Genomic DNA, 17,425 nt, shown 5'->3' on the forward strand with positions numbered 1-17,425 from the left:
GCGGGGGCGGCGCGGGGCTGGGGGCGAGGCCGGGGCAGGGACGGGCGGCGGTTCCCCCCGCTCCGGTGGTCGCGCCCCGCTCGGCGTCGGGTTACTGGGGCGATGCGCGCCGCCCCCCGGGGGAGGCACCGCCCGGCTCCGCTCCGTCCCACCGGCCGCAGCGCAGCGCTGGTGAGCGGGGAGGAGGGTGCGGGATGAGGGTGCGGGGATGCGGGGCCGAAGGACGAGGGACGGCGGGGCGGGACGCGGGGGTCGCGGGCAGCAGCCCCCGGGTACGGCGGGTCCCGGGGCCGCTCGGAGAGGGATGGGGAGGGGCTTTGTCCCCTTTATAGCCAATGGGGGCGGCGCGAGTTGCATGCGGCCGGATCGGGGCGGGGCACGCCCCCCACGCGGCGCCGTGCGGGGCCGTGACACGCACCGTGATACCGCGCGGCCTTTGGATGCGGCCACGGCGGCCGTTAACGCTGCTGAGGCTCCAGCGCCGACAGAACCCTCCTTCCTGCCCCACATCGCCGCACCTCGAGCCGCCACGCACCGCCCCGCACCGCACGGCCCGAGCAAGCGGGGCCAGATAGCCGCCGGCTCGTGCAAACGGGCTGCTGTGAGCCCTGCTGTGTGCCCATGTCCCAGTGTCCCCATGTCCCAATGTCCCAGTGTCCCCATGTCCCAGTGTCCCAATGTCCCATTGTCCCCATGTCCCCCTGTGCTGCCCACTGCACACGGCGGTCGGTGAAGCGCAGCGCCGCATCTGGACGTGGTTTCCCCCCGGTGAGGCGCCGTCAGCGTTCGGTGCTCCCGGTAAATCTCGGCGTTGGCTTCTCCTCGCGTTTCCCCGCCCGCCCACCCGCTGGGTTTGCAGAACAGAGGACGATCTTCTGGCTGTGCTCACAGCGGTGCCGTCCAGACCCTGTCTGCACACGGAGCCCCGCCGGCTTTACACCATCCGAGTGTGATTCCAACCCCAACAAAGGCTGAGTTTGGGGCTATTTCAGGTCTCCTGAGACAGACGCCTTTCCTTGTTTATCCGAGCCGCCATCCCGTGTCCTTTGGCTTCCTGCTTTCCCATCCCAATGCCAACTGCGAGCTGCACGCTCCTATAACATCTCTTCTTGCTGCTCTCCTGGCCTTTGGTTCCGCTGCTAAACCAGGGCAGGGTCAGCTCTGCTGTCACAGAACCGGGCTCATGCAGGTGTTTCCCTTTCACCTCCAAAGCGCACGTTGTGGGGAGGAGCTCTCCAAGATGGCAAAAAAATAAATAAAAGCAAAATGCAATTAATTAAAAAGCAGCAACCGCCGCCAGCGAGGCACCTCTCGGAGCTCTTGGTGCAAAGACAGGGCCAGGAGGAAGGTTCGGGGCTGGAGCAGCCCCCGTTCCCGGGTGGCGTGGAGGAGACCCGGAGCTGTCGTGTCCCGCTGTGCGGTGCTGCACCTCGAGCCCCGTGGGATTGTGGCGGCGCTGGGTGCCGGCACATCGTCCCGGCTGTGCCTGCTCCTCTGGGGCAGCGCTGAGGACGCGGAGCTGGTTCCCGTCCTGTTCTCTCCTCGGATCTCCGCAGCTCCGGTGCCGGCACCCCCGCCCCCGCTCGGCTCAGCCCTGCCCCATCCCCTCGCTGCCTTTATCCTCTATTCCTTCACAGCGGCACCGGCGCGGTCGGAAGGCGCTCCCGCCCCCCCGCAGCCCTTTGTCCCGCACGGCGCTGCGCTGCGCACGCCCGCACTGCGCGGTTCCGGCGGCGGCGGTGCGGGAGCGCCGATCCGAGCGGCGGGGCCGCCCCCCCAACCCCCCAATTCCCCCCGCACCATCACGGCGTTGGGGCGCGGAGGGATGGGGTAAACTCGCCCTGTGCTCGGCGCTGCGCTGCGGACCGGCACCTGGCACCGCGCTCCCTGATCTGCAGAGCCTCCATCTCGCCGCCGTCAGCTGATTTGCGTCTCGCTTCTGTGGGTCTTTTTTTTGTTGTTGGTGGTGTTTTTTTCCCTCCCGACCGCGCATCTTCATCGCCGAGGAGGAAAAACTTTCGGGGAGGGCCGGCTCTGCGCCCCCGCACGCCGCGGAGGAGAGGTGGGTGCGCGGTGCGGTGCGGTGCGGTGCGGTGCGGCTGTTTGTGCCTCGCCCGCAGGTGCAGTGCTGCATCCAGCCCGGATGGATGCGGCGAGTCCCTGCAGGGCTGCACGCCGCCCGTGTTGGGGTGCAGCTTCACTTCTGTGCTCACATAACGCGGATGTGGAATGGAATAATGGCCCGCGATGGGCCCACATGTGATGGTCGGGTTTGTCGGTGACTCCGGGAGCTGAGCGATGCTGTTACAGAGAGCACGGGAAGAGCAGGCAGCCTCACGTGTTGCAGCTCAGTCCCTGCCGGGCGGGTCTCCTGGTGTTAGAATGAATGGGTTATGCCATACCTGCACACCCGAGCTGCTGCAGGGAGCTGCAGTGTGGCTGCGGCTGGCCTGGCTCTGCAGGGACCTGCAGGGACACAAGTGCTGCCTGCAGCCCTGCAGGTACTGCTAGGGCAGGGACATGGGGACGTGGGGACATGGGGACCCAGGCATACAGGGACACAGGGATGTGGAGGACGTGCAAAGCATTTGCAAGTCACAGCAGGGCAATGAGTAATCGTCCTTAAGTCATCTTTTCTGTAGCATGTTTGGGGGGGGGGATCTGCTGAGGATGCTGTTTACCAAATCCAGGGGGAAAAAAAAATAAGCAGTCTCAGAATGGGCACCTTGAGTGGGGGGAGGCTCCGTGCAACCTCATTGTCATGTGGAAGGCTGGAGCTGGGCAAGGGCTGGGTGCCCAAGGGAGGGTCCCACTACCCCTCTACCCCCTTCTCGGGCTCTCAGCCCAGGCTCTGCCTTGTCCCAGCCACAGAAATGACAGCCACACAGGGCTTGGGAAGCGTAAATCCAGCCCTTCAGGGACTCAGTGGGACATTTGTGCCCATAATGTTTCCCATGTAGCAGCCACCCAAAGCTGGTGCTACCCTGTGGGGACACCCAACAGCCTGGTGCCACTGGAAGCAGAGCCAGCAGATCAGTGCCCACCCCATGCACTGGGCTGCTGCTGCCAGGGCTGGGGATGCTCTTGGGGCCTGTGCCTGGGGCTGGCTGGGGCACGTGGGCTTCATGTGGTGGCTCTACCCAAAGAGACCTCCTGGCCAAGAAATGGACATGGGCTCTCACTTTGGTCTTTTAGCATCACTTCATCCATGGGGTGGGTGCTGCCTGTCTGATCTCTATTAGCATGTTCCCATATCCATACCACATCTTGTGGAGAGCAGGATAAAACCATGCAGTCAGATCTCAGTAATTAACACTAATGAATGAGTCTTAAAACCTCCTTCAAGCAATGCATCAGGCAGAGCCTCTGCTCCGGGCCTTCTTAGCCATCAATCCTTCCAGCATCCCAGTGGCTCTCCTAAACCATCATGGGGATAGGGACGGGGATGGGAATGGGAGCATTCAGGGCACCCCAGGTCCTGAGCACATCCCAGTATCCCCACAGAAGAAAACGCTTCTTTTTCCATGCACCACCCTGCAGAACTCAGTGCAGATGTGGCCTCCCAACGAGTTTTGTCCTGATGAAGCCAAAGCTGCAGGCATCATCTCAGCCTCCAGCAGGGGAAATAGGAACATGCTGGCACTGTGAGGCCAGGGATGTTGGCTCTGAGCTTCTGGAGGGGTGTGCTGGACCTGGCTCTCTGGTGCTGCCCTGCATTGTGCCAGCTGCTCCATGGCACACTGCTTTCCTTTGCATCCAGGTCAGAACCCACTGCTCCATGCTGTGGGCTTCCCATCCCCTTCTGCATCTCAGTGCCACCAGCGGGTCCCCCTGACAGTGATCACAGCTCTGCACTGCCACAAGTTCCTCAAACAGGGCCGGGTGCCTCCCAGCCCACAGCCAACCCACTGCAGGATGCAGGGCTGGCACTGCCACACTGATCCAGAATGCCCCAAATGAGCCACTGCTCTGCTGTGCATTCATTTCGAGCCTCAGTTTCTGGTCTCTCCCACCTCCCTCTCATGCAGGCACTGAGAACTTGGTGCCCAGCTGTGGCTCGGTGCAGGGTTTCTGTGCCCTGCAGGTTCCCCATATTACATGCAGCTCCCCTCAGCCTCAGCGTTTTGCTTCCTGCTCACTCCTCTGGGGAGGGCACGGAGTGCACTGTAAAACATCAGCGTGCAGCGGGAGGTGCTGCACATGCAAGGTTCTGTCTGCAGGAACAACTGCCCTTCCGCTGCCCCCTTACAGGGCCACCCCTGCAGCTTTGGGGACCTTCCATCCAGCTCTGCCCATGGGGCTGCTGAGCCCCGGGGGGAAGGTGCTGGTTCTGCAGGAGCGATGCAGACTCCCAGGCACCCCCCAGGGGCCGGGATGGGGTTGCGGTACTTGGCAGCATCGCGCTCGCTCGGCGCATCCGGGTGACACTGCAGCAGCGCGGGTCGCTGCAGGGAGCGGTGCGGCAGGGAGCAGCTGCCTGCCGGCATTCAGCAGCAGAACCCGTCCTTGCTCTGAGCTGCAGTGACCCCGTTCCTTCTCGTGCGAGGCGCTGCGGCTGCAGCCGGGAGCAGATGAGAGCAGAGGGGCCGCGGAGCCGCTCCCGCTGTGCGCAGGGTTTGCTGCAGGGGTTGCAGCGTGGGGACGGCCCCGCTGCCGCAGCCGCTGCCATTGGGCCGTGCGGGCTGCAGGGGATGCAGCGGGCTGTGCATCCGCTGCAGAAGCGGCACGGAAATATCTCGCTCCAAATGCGGGGCAGAAAGCAGCTCATGGTCACCCGGTGCTAATCGCCAATGGAAGGACCATCTGAATTTGAAAGACTAAAATCCCGCCCTTCCCCTCCCGCATTCCTCCCCAACCCCCCCAGTACAATGGCGTGAGGGCTGCAGAGCAGCCACCGGGATTGGAGCGGGTGGGAATAACGCGCAGCCTGCAGGGGGAGCCTCTATGTGATGCCGTAGCGTTGTGTTGGGTTTGGTTGGTTTTTTTCCCTCCCGTCAGCAAAATATTGAATTTTGCAGGCCCCGAATTTCTGCGCTGCTTCCTGCTGTGTCGCAAGAGCACGCTCAGGGCAGCAGGGCGGGCAGCAATGCAGGGGCAGCACGGGCAGCGGGCAGCCTCGCTTTGCACCCAGCAGCACAGCAATGGGCCGGGCTGGGCTCAGCATCCCCTGTACCACCCAAGCACACACTCAGCTGTGGTGCTGCTGTCTGTGATGTGACACGCTGCCTTCCAGCAAGTGGCAGGAGTTTGGGAGCCCATAATGGGGGCTGGCAGCATGGGGTGGGCTGGGGGGGACATGGGGTGAGCAGAGCCGTGATGGTGATGGTTGTGGCAGTGGGTCCCACACGGGGTGGCAGAGCTGTGCCATACCCGCACGGCACCGCACACCCATCCGGCCAGCGACAGGAAGCACCGTCACTCTCACCCTCCAACTCTGCTGATTCAACCCAGCTTCCTCTTTTTGCAGGGGCTGAGGCAGCGCGCGGGGCGAGGTTGGCGAGGCTGGCTCCATGTATCCGGAATCCACCACGGACTCCCCGGCACGACTCTCATTGAGGCAGACGGGCTCCCCCGGCATGATCTACAGGTGAGCAGCCATGTGAGCGGATCCCGGGCAGCCCCTGGGTGCCAGCACCCCATATTTGAAGAGCCGATCCCTGCTGGTACATTGTGCAGCTCGTGGGTTTGGCAGCGACCCGTCCCAGCTTGGCTGCGCGGCGCTGCCCGCTCCCCACTCTGCTAACGCACTTTGTGGCATCTTTCTTCTCTCTCCTCCTTCCTTGCTGTCGGAAGCGCGAGGTATGGGAGCCCCAAGCGCCAGCTCCAGTTCTACAGGTAACCGCGTCCTTTCTTTCTCCCTAAAAACACCTGGGAAGCAGAGAAAGCCCCCAATGGGGCAACCCCTGCTGGTGCCAGGGCCCCATCTGAGGTTCTGCCTGGCTGGGATACCCCACATCCATGTATGCTGGCTGTGCCATGGGCAGCTGCATGCTGAAGGACCCGGCTGGGGCATGGGAAGCACTGGGGGGGCCAGGATGTGGGGCTGGTGCTGTATGGAGAGCAACCCGGGCTGTTAGCAGTTCCCAGGGGGTGCTCCAGGCACCCATCCAGCCCTCTCATCTGCTCCTTGCATTAAGAGAAATGTCATTAACTGATACCTAAGACCACAGATAGCTTTCTTTTTTTTTTACCCAACCTTTTACTGCCTAAAATTAAAAAGGCACTTTTCCCTGGCACAGTGTGCCAGCAGGGCGCTGTGGGCTATGGGGATGGTCCATAGGGGCACGAGGAGCAATGCGTTGGGTCTGTGTCCCCAAACACAGTGTGTGGATGGGGTGAGGGTGGCGAGAAGGGAACTTGGTGCTTGCATTTCGGCTCCCTGGCACTGCAGGGATGGCTGTGTCCCGTGGATGGACAGCTCAGCCCATGGCACCGCGAGGCGCCGCGCTGCAGCCGCCGGTGAGGGTCGGCTCCGGGCTGAGGAAACGATGCCAGCGTTCATAAAGCATCTGCACATCCACAGGCTTTTAGTGAAGAAGTCATGAATAATTGAGCTCCTGTTCGCTAGGAAGAAAATAACCTAATAGGGCTAATGGAGCGCCGCTCAAAAACTTGACTCTGGGGGGACTTGTGTTCACCAATTGCTTTGGATGCTCTGCGCCGACACTCCCCTCCACGAAAAAAACCACAGCTGTGCCTCCCTTATAGCTGTCTGAGGGAACCCTAACAGCCAGAGCTTTCCCTTTTAATGAGCAGGAACCCCAGAAGCCGGGTGAGTCCGAGGCACCAGGGCAGCACTCGGGGCTGTGAGCGGGCGCTGCGCTCTCTACTGGGGGCTGCAGTGTAACACTGAGCTGCTTGGCTGGGGAGGGCTTCGTTTGGGCTTATTGCAGTTGTTGTTGCAGGCTGTGACACCCTGGGCGATGGGTTGGGACTGAGGCAGCACTTCACACCTCACTCCCCTGTGCTGCTCTGGGGCCCACTGGGCTGGGGATGTGGGCACAGGGTGATCACAGCACACAGAGCCCAGGGGGGTGCTCCCCCCATGGCACATCACTGCCCGGCTGCAGCAGCTTCTCCAGCCCCGGGCTGAGCCGTTGCTTCTCGCTCTTCAGTTTGCAGAAAGTTTGTGCTAATGAGCTGCCCGTGGGTGCGCCTGGTGCTCTCCCTGCTGCATGGCGATGTTGCTCAGCCAAAAATCACAGAGGTGTCAGCTCAGGGCACGCCATTAATTACTGCCTCGCTGCTCCGAGTGGCTCCAATCGTCCCCCTCCGACTCCATCCGCCGCTTTAATTTAATTGCACTGAGATGAAGCCGGAGAAGCAGCGCTTTGCACTCCTATGGCTGCACAGTGAGGGGCAGCTGGTGGGGTTGTGTGAGATCCGTCAGCTCAGAGAAGGGCTCAGTGCTGGCACTGCAGATCTGAGGGGTGCTGGAGGTTGGGGGGTTTTGCTTTCAGCCCTATGGCCTCACTGCAGAGACATGGGGACACCCGGGGAGTGCTGTGCTCAGCTCATCGCTGCAGTGGGTGCTTCGTGGCTTTGGCCTCAGGTGGGGGATCCTCTTTGTGCATTTCCCTGTGCTTCAGGAACACTCTGGGTTCCTTTCCTGCACACGAGGAGCTCCAAAGCATTTTCAAAAAGCATTGTTTATTGCAGGAGCTCCCTGGGGCTTTTGGTAATTCCTTGCAAGCTAAAGCTCTTTCTTTCCCATTCTTGCTTTTTTCTTGAGGTCATACTTGAGTACAAAAGCGCCCTTTGTGCCATAGACCTGCTGTGAGATTGAACTTCACAGGAAAAGGAAAGGATGCCCCATGGCAGTGGGGTGCAGGCAGGCCTCACCCTTATACCTGTGCTGTGTGCACAGTGTGACCTCCTTCCCTTCCCTTGCTCACTACTGTGCCGCATGTCCCGTTTCTTTGGCACCATGGCTTTCCTGCTTCAGCCAGTCATTGTGCTACCTACGGCCGCGTCCTCCTGCCATCCCCATGCCCTGCACAGCACTGTGGGGTCCGGGGACATCCAAGTGTCCCCACTGCCCGCTGAGCACCACTGCTCACCCCGCAGCCCCCGCGCTCGGGCAGCAGGATGCTGTCCATGACGTACAGCGAGAGCCTGCGCAGCGTGGCCAGCCGGCACCACGCAGAATGGGGGCTGCAGCCGCCGCGCCGGGCGGATGCTTTGGAGCTGCGGCGGCTGCGGGATGTGCGTGCAGCAGCACAGGCCAAGACTCTGGAGGAGTTCCTGCGGACACACGGGCTCTCGCTGGACGGCTGCACGGCGCACACCACAGGCATGAGGTACAGGTAAGAGCCGTGGCCATAAGTCCCTTGGCACAGGAGCAGGGTGGCAGTGGGGCAGGGGATGTGGCTGCTCTGTGTGTGCCCAGCGCTGAGCCGTGCTGCCCAGCATGGTGTGTGCAGGAGAGGCCGGAGCACATCAGTGCGTCCTGTTGGCACAGCTCAATGCTCTCATCTTCAATTTAACTCCAACATTGGCACAAAGTTGGTGTGTGCCAATGCACAACTGCACTGACCCGGCTGTGAAATGCAGCACCAGAGCACAGGGCAGGGGACAGAGCTGAGCCAGCATCCCATGGAGGGCACAGTGCCTGTGAGTGCAGGGCCAGCAGTGCGCCATTAATGTTGCATGGAGGTGCGGGCGGTGAGCGCTGCGTCGGTGTCTCAGCTTTCATGGTGCTGCTGGGGGAAAGGGGGGAAAGCAGCCCCCGTGGAGGGCAGGGCAGCAGGAGCTTCCGCTTCACAATAAGCAGAGGTAACATTTACACCGTGGCAACGGCTCATTCAGTATTCATGCAGTGGTTATTTATTGATGGAGTGTGTGGGCACAGCCCTCGGGCACCCCCCCACCATAGGCCTGGTGCAGGGGTTGGAGGGGCCTGGTGGGGGCTGCTCCCTCAGATCTGCAGCTGTTCCTTTGGGCGAAAGCTGCTGACTGGAGCCTTAATCTGGGCTCAGGCTGCAGGCAGATTAACGCGGGGCTGGGGGGGCTGCAAAAACGCCCGTGATTTCGTGCCCCTGGGAAGGTGCCCCGGGGTGGCACCGGGAAGGCAGCGGCGATGCTCTTTGGTGGGGATGCGGCCGTGCTGCTGCAACGGGTGCGGGCTTCCCGGGGTCCACATCACCCATCCCGCAGAGCAGAGCGGCTGGAGGCAGAGGGAAACCCGAGCAGATTACGCATTTTCTCGTTGCGCCGAAGGCCGAGTTTATGTAATCCCCCGCGCACCCCCCACGCCGACCCACGGCCCCGCGCCGCTTCTCTTCGCTGTAGGAATCAGCGCGGTCTGTGGCCGCGTGGGCGATCCCTCTCGCTCAGCCCATTACTTCCCGACCACTGGAGCCGCCTGCATCACCGGGGGCACACGGGCATCTGCTGCGCACAGCCCGGAGCCAAGCGGCCATCGGCACCGCCGCGGCTCCGTCCTTCAGAGGAGACGCCGGGTTTGGGTTTCACTTAATTGCTGTCGCTCTGATCTGGGGGAAGTTTCGGGGAACTGGTGCTCGGGGCGCGGCTCAAAGCGGCTCCAGCTTCAAAACCCACCGGGATTCTGCCCCCCCCCCCCCCGGGAGCGCTGCCGGTTCACGCTCTGCGGACGTGGGGGTGCGCGGCGGGGGGAGCGGTCCCGCTGTGCCTCCCCACCTGCCCCGCCGTTATTTGTTTGCTTCCTAAAACTCATCAAATATTGATGGCCCGGAGCCGCTCTGAGCCGTGCCTCCCCCCCAGCCCCGCAGCCGTCATGTTGGCTGAGTGATGCTCCGCCGACGTTAGGAGGAGGGCTCTGCTCTGCTCTGCTCTGCTCCGCCGCGCGGAGTTGGCCGTCTAAATTTAGGCTGCTGCCGCGCTCCTGCCGCCTCCGCGGCCGCGGGAGGGTCACGGGCGATGCCGGGGGGCCGTGGGAGCGCGGTGCCCTCGGTGCCCCCACCCCGGGCACCGACCGTACGGGGGCCACGCGTCCGCCGGCCGGGAACAGCCCGGGCGTAGGGACGCGGCGCAGCCGGAGGCGTCGGCGGCAGCAGGACTCGAAGTTTGCCTTCAGCCTCGGGCAGCCGCGCACCAGCGCTCCCCCGCACCTCCGCGTCTGGGGGAAGCCCTCCCCGCCACCCCCGGCCCCCGCCGCGCCGCACCGGGAGGAGCGTGGGGCTGAGCCCCGGGGAGGAGCGAACCCGCAGCCCGACAGCGGGGCACCATGCAGGTCTCCTTTGTGTGCTCCGAGCACAGCATCAAGAGCCGGAGCGCGGAGGACCGGCTGAACAGGCAGAATGCCAGCAGCCCCAGCCTCGGAACGCGCAGCAAATTCCGGGCCGTGGCCATGGTGGCCCGGAGCCTGGGGCAGCTCTCGGTGCAGAACGCGCCTTCGTCCAGCGAGTCCAGCATCAAACAGCCGGGCATGAAGTACAGGTAGGGGAGGGACGTGCCGTGTTTGGGGTTCTGCTGCCGGTTTGGGTGCTTTGGATGCCCCCCAGAATTGTGAGGAGGGGGTTCCTGGCCGTGCCCCTCTCCCCTCTTGGCTGTGGTTTCTCAGTGCTACAAGTGCTGCTCCGCTCCCCGTGCGCGTTGCTCACCTTCCTTTCCTTCCTTGCAGTTTGCTCTCTGTCCCCTCTTGGTGCGGTTGTAGCATAAAGCAGTGGGGCGGGAGGGGACAAAGCGTTCCCACCACGCGCTGTGGGGCTCGGGAGGGCAGCAGTGTGTGCGCTGTGGGAGCAGCAGCTCTCGAGGATGTCGGGGACGTTTGGGCTCTGCGGTGTGCAGATGAATGTCCGTGGGCTGTGATGCCATCGGGGCCGTGCAGTGCTGCCAGAACCTCCCAGAGCTCAGGGCGGGGGCTCAGCTCAGTGCACCGGTTTGGGATGAAGCACAGTGTGCACACAGGGCACCTGGCGCTGGGCAGATGAGGGAACACTGCTGCAGAGGATGGCAAAGGCTCCAGCCCAGCAGACGGTGCTGGTATGCAAAGTGCAGCAGGGAGGTTGGGACAAGATCAGCCATCACCCCCTGTTAGCGTCCCCATTAGCCGGGTCAGCCATCCTACAAGCCATGCTAGGGCCGCACAACCTCAGGGCTCTGCACGCTGCTCTCTGCTCCTCCCTCCTTGGACCACCCCTCTGTGGTCCTGCAGGACAACCCCTGGAGGTGACGGTGATGGCATTGCAGCAGGGCCAGCAAGCTCTCCAAATGTCCCCACTCTGCTCCGTACAAACTCTCCTCAAAGTGATGCCTGAAGGGCTGTGACCACGCAGGGGATGCTCATTCCCTGCCCACACTGCTGCCTTGCACGCAGGATGCCACGAGCAGGGACGCTCCCATTGCCCCAGTGCCACACTCCTGGCTCTGGTTGCTTCCTCTCCATGTCGCCGCCTCTGCCCTCTGACAGCCCGCAGCCATCACCTCTGCTATGCCAGCTAAAAATAAACGGGGCCGAGACACGGAGCATCTGCTCCGGAGCACCCACGCCTTCCAGATGTTGGACAATAACGCAGCGGCGCAGAAAGAAAACATCCTGATTAATCTCAGCCTGAAATGAAGAACCATCGTCCATCCCCGCGCCCCAGGGATGGATCCCTCCGTGGTGGGCACGGGACGTGGCACGTTGCTACGCGACGCGGCCGCGCGCGGGCGGGCAGCAGCAGCTCACCTACACTTTATTTATTTTAAAGCTTGTTGTTCGAACCTTTGTGATTTGTAAAAATGCACCATCAATCACTGTGGCAAAGGCGGAAAGGACGCCTGCCAGCCTGGATTCCTGCCCGAAAGAATGTTCTCCACTTCTCAGTGCTGAGTTTCGGGTATCACACATAGGTGCCACGTTTCCGTGGGCGATGTGCTGCAGGTCCCCGTGTCCCCGTGTTCCTGTGTCCTCCTGTCCTCATGTCCCCATGGGTGGCCGCTGCCCTGTGCCCACGCTGGGTACCCCTCCTGCACCCCATGTCCTCACGCAGCCCCCATTGCTCAGTGTTCTGCTCCTCCAGCAGCAGTTCTTGTCTCTGGAAGGAGCTGCATCCTCGTTCCCTTTTTGTGGTTCTTTCTCTCCGGTGCCTTCTGGCTCACGACAGCTCTGTGTTTATTTCGGTTGCAGAAGTAGAGCAGCGACCGGGGCCAGGGCTCAGTGCTCTCAGCCACTCTTTCCCCTTTCCCTCCTCTCCCTGTTTCATAAAATCCCCCCCTGACTTCTCCAGCCACAATTCAGGGCTCAGAGCTCAGTGCTGCTGTGCTCTGCCCTTTTCCACCGGTGCCCTCCTGCGTGGTTTCCACCCTTCCTCCTGCGCAGCACCAGGGGGGTTCTCTGTGTGATTAGCTGAACTGATGAGCACGGTGCAGATGTCCGGCTGCTGCTCTAACAGGTCTCTGTCTTTCAGAAATCTGGGCAAGTCCGGGCTGCGTGTATCCTGCCTCGGCCTGGGTGAGTGCACGCTCCCCATCCAGCCCCACAGCTGCCACTCAGAGCCGGAGATGTCAGCTCTGCCCCCACTCTGTGTGGGGATGGGTGTTGGGTCATGGCATGGCCATGCTGTGCTCACCGTGTGCCATCTCTCCCTGCAGGGACATGGGTGACGTTCGGAGGGCAGATCACGGATGAGGTGAGGACCCCACGCCCACAGCACGCAGCCTCAGCAGCAGCTCCGGGTGCCCTGTGGCTGTGGCCCTCGGTGTCTCCATCCCCAGGCATCCCCTCTTCTCCCTGCAGATGGCCGAGCAGCTGATGACTTTAGCGTACGACAACGGCATTAATCTGTTCGACACGGCAGAAGTCTACGCTGCCGGCAAGTGAGTACCATTGGCACCACATGGGGAGCCTTCCTCACCGGCCTGGCTCCTCCTCAGTACGGCCACATCCCCCTGGTCCTCAGCTGGAGGTGCTTTGGGACGCATCCTGAGCCCCCTCGCAGCTGTGGGCTGGGATATATTTAGCAGGCAGAGCAGCACTGTGGGTATCAACACAATGGCAGAACCTTTTTTTTCCCCTCAAACCCACTCCTGCATTACGCAGAAACCAGCACCGGGGGAGGAACGGTGCGCTCTGCATGCTCAGTCCCATGTGCTGAGCAGGAACAGCCCCAGCCCTAGGATTGCTCTGGGCTGGGTACCCCACACTGCCCCCAAACCCCACACAGCCCCCTCCCTCAGCTCTGCATTTCCACCCTCCTGATGTTCTCGGTTGCTCATTCAGTCTTCAAAGCCCTTCTGCACAAGGGCACTTGCAGGAGCTCCAGTTCCTAAATATTTGAAAGTGTGTTTGGAAGGAGGGCTGCTCTCCCACAGCACACAGGACTGTTCCCCCCAGGAGCACTAATAGGCGCTTCCCATCCCCGTGCCGCACGCTGCCCTCCGTTTGCTCACTGAGGACAGCCGCTGTCATGCAGGTTGGTTTGAAAGTTTGGAGAGTGGAAATAATTAAATCATTCCGCCTCTCCGCGCTCGTTTTGGGAAGTCATTTCGCATTTGCTCAAACGTTCCATCCCACCACAGCTTTTCCTTACAGGGTGAGGGCTCCATCCTGGCCTGTGGCCTCTGTGTGTGCTGACCTGGTCCTGCTCAGCCCCACTGATGCTGGGCTGGGGGCGGCCCTGGTGCTGTGCAATGTGACGAGTGGGCCCACACAGCTGCTTAAAAATAGCAGCTCCCGTTGTTGGGGAGTCCTCCGCTCCCCGCCGCGTCCCAACGCCGCTCGCAGTCACTTCTCATTACTGATGCGTCTCTGACCTAATTCCTGCTCCAGCCTAAAGAGCTCAAGGCTTATGTCTCCCTTTCCTTGCAGGGCTGAGGTTGTGCTGGGAAACATCATCAAGAAGAAGGGCTGGAGGTAGGTTTCACCCCCAGGGTCCGGCATCCCACACTGCTTCACTTTTAGGCAGCAGATTTCCTTGGTAATTGTGATGCTCATGGGCTGGGAGGAGCGGGGAGATAGAGCCCACAGGGCACAGGGCTCACACATTGCACAAGCACTGGCACAGCTGCCCAGGGTGGAATCCCCAACCCTGGGGGTGTCCAACATGGCAAGGTGGCATCTGGGGATGTGGTCAGTGGGCACAGTGAGTTGGGTTGGGGTTGGACTTCCAACTTTAATTACCCTCTGGTTCTATGACTCTGCCCTTCTCCCTGCAGACGATCCAGCCTGGTCATCACCACCAAGATCTTCTGGGGAGGAAAGTAGGTAACACCCGCCCTGCCCCGCAGCGCTGCGGACGGCAGCAGGCTCCGACTGCCCCTTCTCTTCTTTCAGAGCAGAGACGGAGCGGGGACTGTCCCGAAAGCACATCATTGAAGGTATGGCTGCGGGGTGTGGGGCACGGTGCAGGGCCTGGGCTGCCCTGACTGTGCTGCATGGCTGCAGGTCTGAAGGCGTCGCTGGAGCGGCTGCAGCTGGACTACGTGGACGTGGTGTTCGCCAACCGGCCCGACCCCAACACACCCATGGAAGGTGGGTGCCGCAGTGCGGTTGTGCCACAGTGTTCCTGCCCACGGCTCCGGGGCCACGTCCCTTCTCTCCCCGTTTTCTGCATGGTGTGTGCCTTATTCCATTGCCATCCGTGGGTTGTAACCATGCTTCTTGTGGCAGGCTTTCCTTTGAAAGTGTGTTTCCCACCACAGAGCGTAACCCCTTCAGTTAAAGCTCTGAGCATCCACCCCTCACCCTGTGCCAGGAGCGCGGCCGGGGGCTGCCGTGGTGCTGGGGGAGCGCGGCCCCGTCCCCCGCTGTGCCCTTCGCTGTGACACCGGCGGCTGTAACCTCTGGTCTCTCTACATCTTTCTTTTATCACCAGGGCACCCATTTAGTTCTTCCAAGTCGAGAACATTCATCATAGAAGGTACATCGTACCCGCAGTCTGAACCCCAGTGGCATTTTATGAGACAGAACCCGCATCTTTCATTAATTTTGATTCCTTCCTCCCTCAATAACCCTCTCCATAAAATGCGCGAAGGAAAACAGCAGCAGCAGCCAAACCAAAATACCCCCCTGTCCCCAGAACATCTTGCAAGTGAAGGAACCAAGCCGACAGCTGTGCTCCCATCCCATCCGCTCCGCTCCCCTGCATGGCTCTGCGATGCGCTTCTGGCGCTGCTTTGGCACTGGGGAGTGCTCAGGACCTGGGTGAAGCCGTCAGTCCTTGCTGCACGCAGCTCTTCCTGCTGTCAGTCTGTCCTCATGCAGAGCACCCTGGGGGCACCGTGTAGCCCAGCACCCGGCTGTACCCCTGTGCCATCCCCCGCTGGACGCAGGACTGGGCATTCTCCATGCGGTCCTGTCCCCCCCCAAGCTGAGCTGCCAGGTCTGGCTGCTGAAGCCTTTGGTTGACACAAAGCTCGTGCTCAAAGCTGGGCTGCACGTGCTGCTGTTGTTAAACCAAACTTTGGCCACGTTCTCCTTCCTACTTCCTCCACTTGGCATGGCATCTTGGCTTGCAATGCAGCCTGCATGGTAGGGAGCAGCCCGGTGCCGGCTGAAGTTGTGGCAGCCCCATCCCCTTCCTCCCAGCATCACTCTGGGACGGAGCAGCGAATCCCTCAGCTCCACGTTTCCCACCGCCCTGTTGCACGGTGGGCACAGCAGTTGTGCTTCCAGCCGGGTGGTACCGGAGGGTGTGGAAACATCCACCTGCTTCCCTCCTCCTGCAGCATTTGCAACAAGCACCGTGTGCCAGCGCAGCCCTGGGGATGCCCACCCCCACAGGCCACGGCACAGCCCATAATGGGCTACACCTGCAGAACGCTGGGTTTGGGGGGTGATCTCTTTTCTATGTCCTTAAGCCCCGTTTTAACTCATTTCTGTGGTGGAGCACTTTGGGATGAGCTGGAGGTGGCTCCGGCCCCATTGCCTGGGAGCAGCGCTGTGTCCCCGGTGCATCCCTTCCTCAGTGCCCTCTCCTGACCGTCACCTCTCCCAGAGGACCATACTTCTCTTTTTTGTCCCTCCCTCCTCATCTCAGCATAACCACACCGACCTCCACCCGCTTCCATGTGATGCTCTCCGTGTGGTTTGACCTGGGTCTGTTTTCAAGAGATTTGGAAACGCGTTAATTGCGGAGCAGTCTCTCTCTTTCTCTCTCTCTCTCTCCCTCTCGGGTCGATTTCCATTCCCTTTTGGTTTAATTTCCACACCCAACTCCCGCCCGTTTGGCGTTTGGATGTACCCTGCTTGCAAGATGTGCATGGCCCAGCCCCATCCCTGTGCCCTAACGCCCGCCTGCTGCTCTCCCTTCCTCTGGCAGAGACGGTGCGCGCCATGACCCACGTCATCAACCAGGGGATGGCCATGTACTGGGGCACGTCGCGCTGGAGCTCCATGGAGATCATGGTAGGGGCCACGTGTGGGTGGTACAGGGGGTCCTGGAGCCCAAATCCCTGCCCCATGGCGATGGGGCTGGTGTGCACTGATGGTGCTGATCCGGTTGCAGGAGGCGTACTCAGTGGCACGGCAGTTCAACCTGATCCCACCGATCTGCGAGCAGGCCGAGTACCACATGTTCCAGAGGGAGAAGGTGGAGGTGCAGCTGCCTGAGCTCTTCCACAAGATAGGTACCAACCCAGGATCCTCCCCATCCTGCAGCTGTTGGTGCAGGAGCACACGAGCTGCTCCCTGGCTGCTGTGCCCCACTCCTGGATGTGCTGCTGGGGTGAAAATGGCACTTTCTGGGGGGAAGGGAGGGGGAAATACAATTGCCTCCCTTTCATGTGGGTCCTTCTCCTGAGGGCTGTACCCATTGCTCCTCCCTCTCCATCCCCTCCCGTGTGCCCCAGCACCTCCACTCCACTCCTGGCTCCCCAGGCTGGTTCCCCTGCTGCCCCTCCTGCCCTCTGCACCCAAGTGCTGCCCAACCCTGGGCTGAAGGCAGCACACAAGGTGGCCAGGTCACTCTGCTCTGCTCTCCCCAGGTGTCGGTGCCATGACCTGGTCCCCGCTGGCGTGTGGCATCGTCTCGGGGAAGTACGATGGTGGCATCCCTCCATACTCCAGAGCATCACTGAAGGTGAGCACCATGTGGGGATACACCTGCAGGGCTCTCAGGGCTCCTCCTTGGAGCCCCCCCACTCACCTCCCTCCTGCCCCAGGGATACCAATGGCTGAAGGACAAGATCCTGAGCGAGGAGGGCCGGCGGCAGCAGGCCAAGCTGAAGGAGCTGCAAGCCATCGCCGAGCGCCTGGGCTGCACGCTGCCACAGCTCGCCATCGGTAAGGGGGGTGTTGGGGATGGAGGGGGGCAGCAGCCGGGCCCCGCTCAGCTCTGCACTCTGCATCCCCAGCGTGGTGCCTGCGCAACGAGGGCGTCAGCTCCGTGCTGCTGGGAGCCTCCAACGCCGACCAGCTGATGGAGAACATCGGAGCCATACAGGTGAGCTGTGCAGCGCTGCAGGTGAATCACTGCAGCGTGATGCGGGGCCGTCCCACACGGCTCCGGGCGCTCCCCTG

At 61.8% G+C, this 17,425-nt stretch overlaps 1 protein-coding gene across 13 annotated transcripts in view; it reads left to right on the forward strand.

Annotated features, from left to right (window-relative positions):
• Window positions 1-36: 36 nt before the first annotated feature.
• Window positions 37-17,425, forward strand: part of KCNAB2 (potassium voltage-gated channel subfamily A regulatory beta subunit 2) — a 19,070-nt gene continuing 1,681 nt past the window's right edge. Inside the window, exons 1-16 of one of the 13 annotated variants that reach the window (XM_015882574.3) lie at window positions 37-171; window positions 5,468-5,587; window positions 5,794-5,835; window positions 12,375-12,418; window positions 12,559-12,596; window positions 12,704-12,783; window positions 13,775-13,819; window positions 14,122-14,166; window positions 14,240-14,283; window positions 14,351-14,437; window positions 14,781-14,825; window positions 16,227-16,312; window positions 16,413-16,533; window positions 16,891-16,985; window positions 17,068-17,188; window positions 17,260-17,348. In XM_015882574.3, coding sequence (XP_015738060.2) covers window positions 5,511-5,587; window positions 5,794-5,835; window positions 12,375-12,418; window positions 12,559-12,596; window positions 12,704-12,783; window positions 13,775-13,819; window positions 14,122-14,166; window positions 14,240-14,283; window positions 14,351-14,437; window positions 14,781-14,825; window positions 16,227-16,312; window positions 16,413-16,533; window positions 16,891-16,985; window positions 17,068-17,188; window positions 17,260-17,348 — 1,059 coding nt within the window. In that variant the 5' untranslated portion in view covers window positions 37-171; window positions 5,468-5,510. Of the gene's footprint in view, window positions 172-1,618; window positions 2,063-5,451; window positions 5,588-5,793; window positions 5,836-9,828; window positions 10,420-12,374; window positions 12,419-12,558; window positions 12,597-12,703; window positions 12,784-13,774; window positions 13,820-14,121; window positions 14,167-14,239; window positions 14,284-14,350; window positions 14,438-14,780; window positions 14,826-16,226; window positions 16,313-16,412; window positions 16,534-16,890; window positions 16,986-17,067; window positions 17,189-17,259; window positions 17,349-17,425 lie in introns of those variants that run through there. The other 12 variants (XM_015882573.3, XM_085509277.1, XM_085509276.1 and 9 more) reach the window with 12 other exon arrangements.

The sequence above is a fragment of the Coturnix japonica genome, chromosome 9, assembly GCF_054131305.1.
Source record: "Coturnix japonica strain WE chromosome 9, WE-NBRP24, whole genome shotgun sequence".
Classification (NCBI taxonomy): Eukaryota; Metazoa; Chordata; class Aves; order Galliformes; family Phasianidae; genus Coturnix; species Coturnix japonica.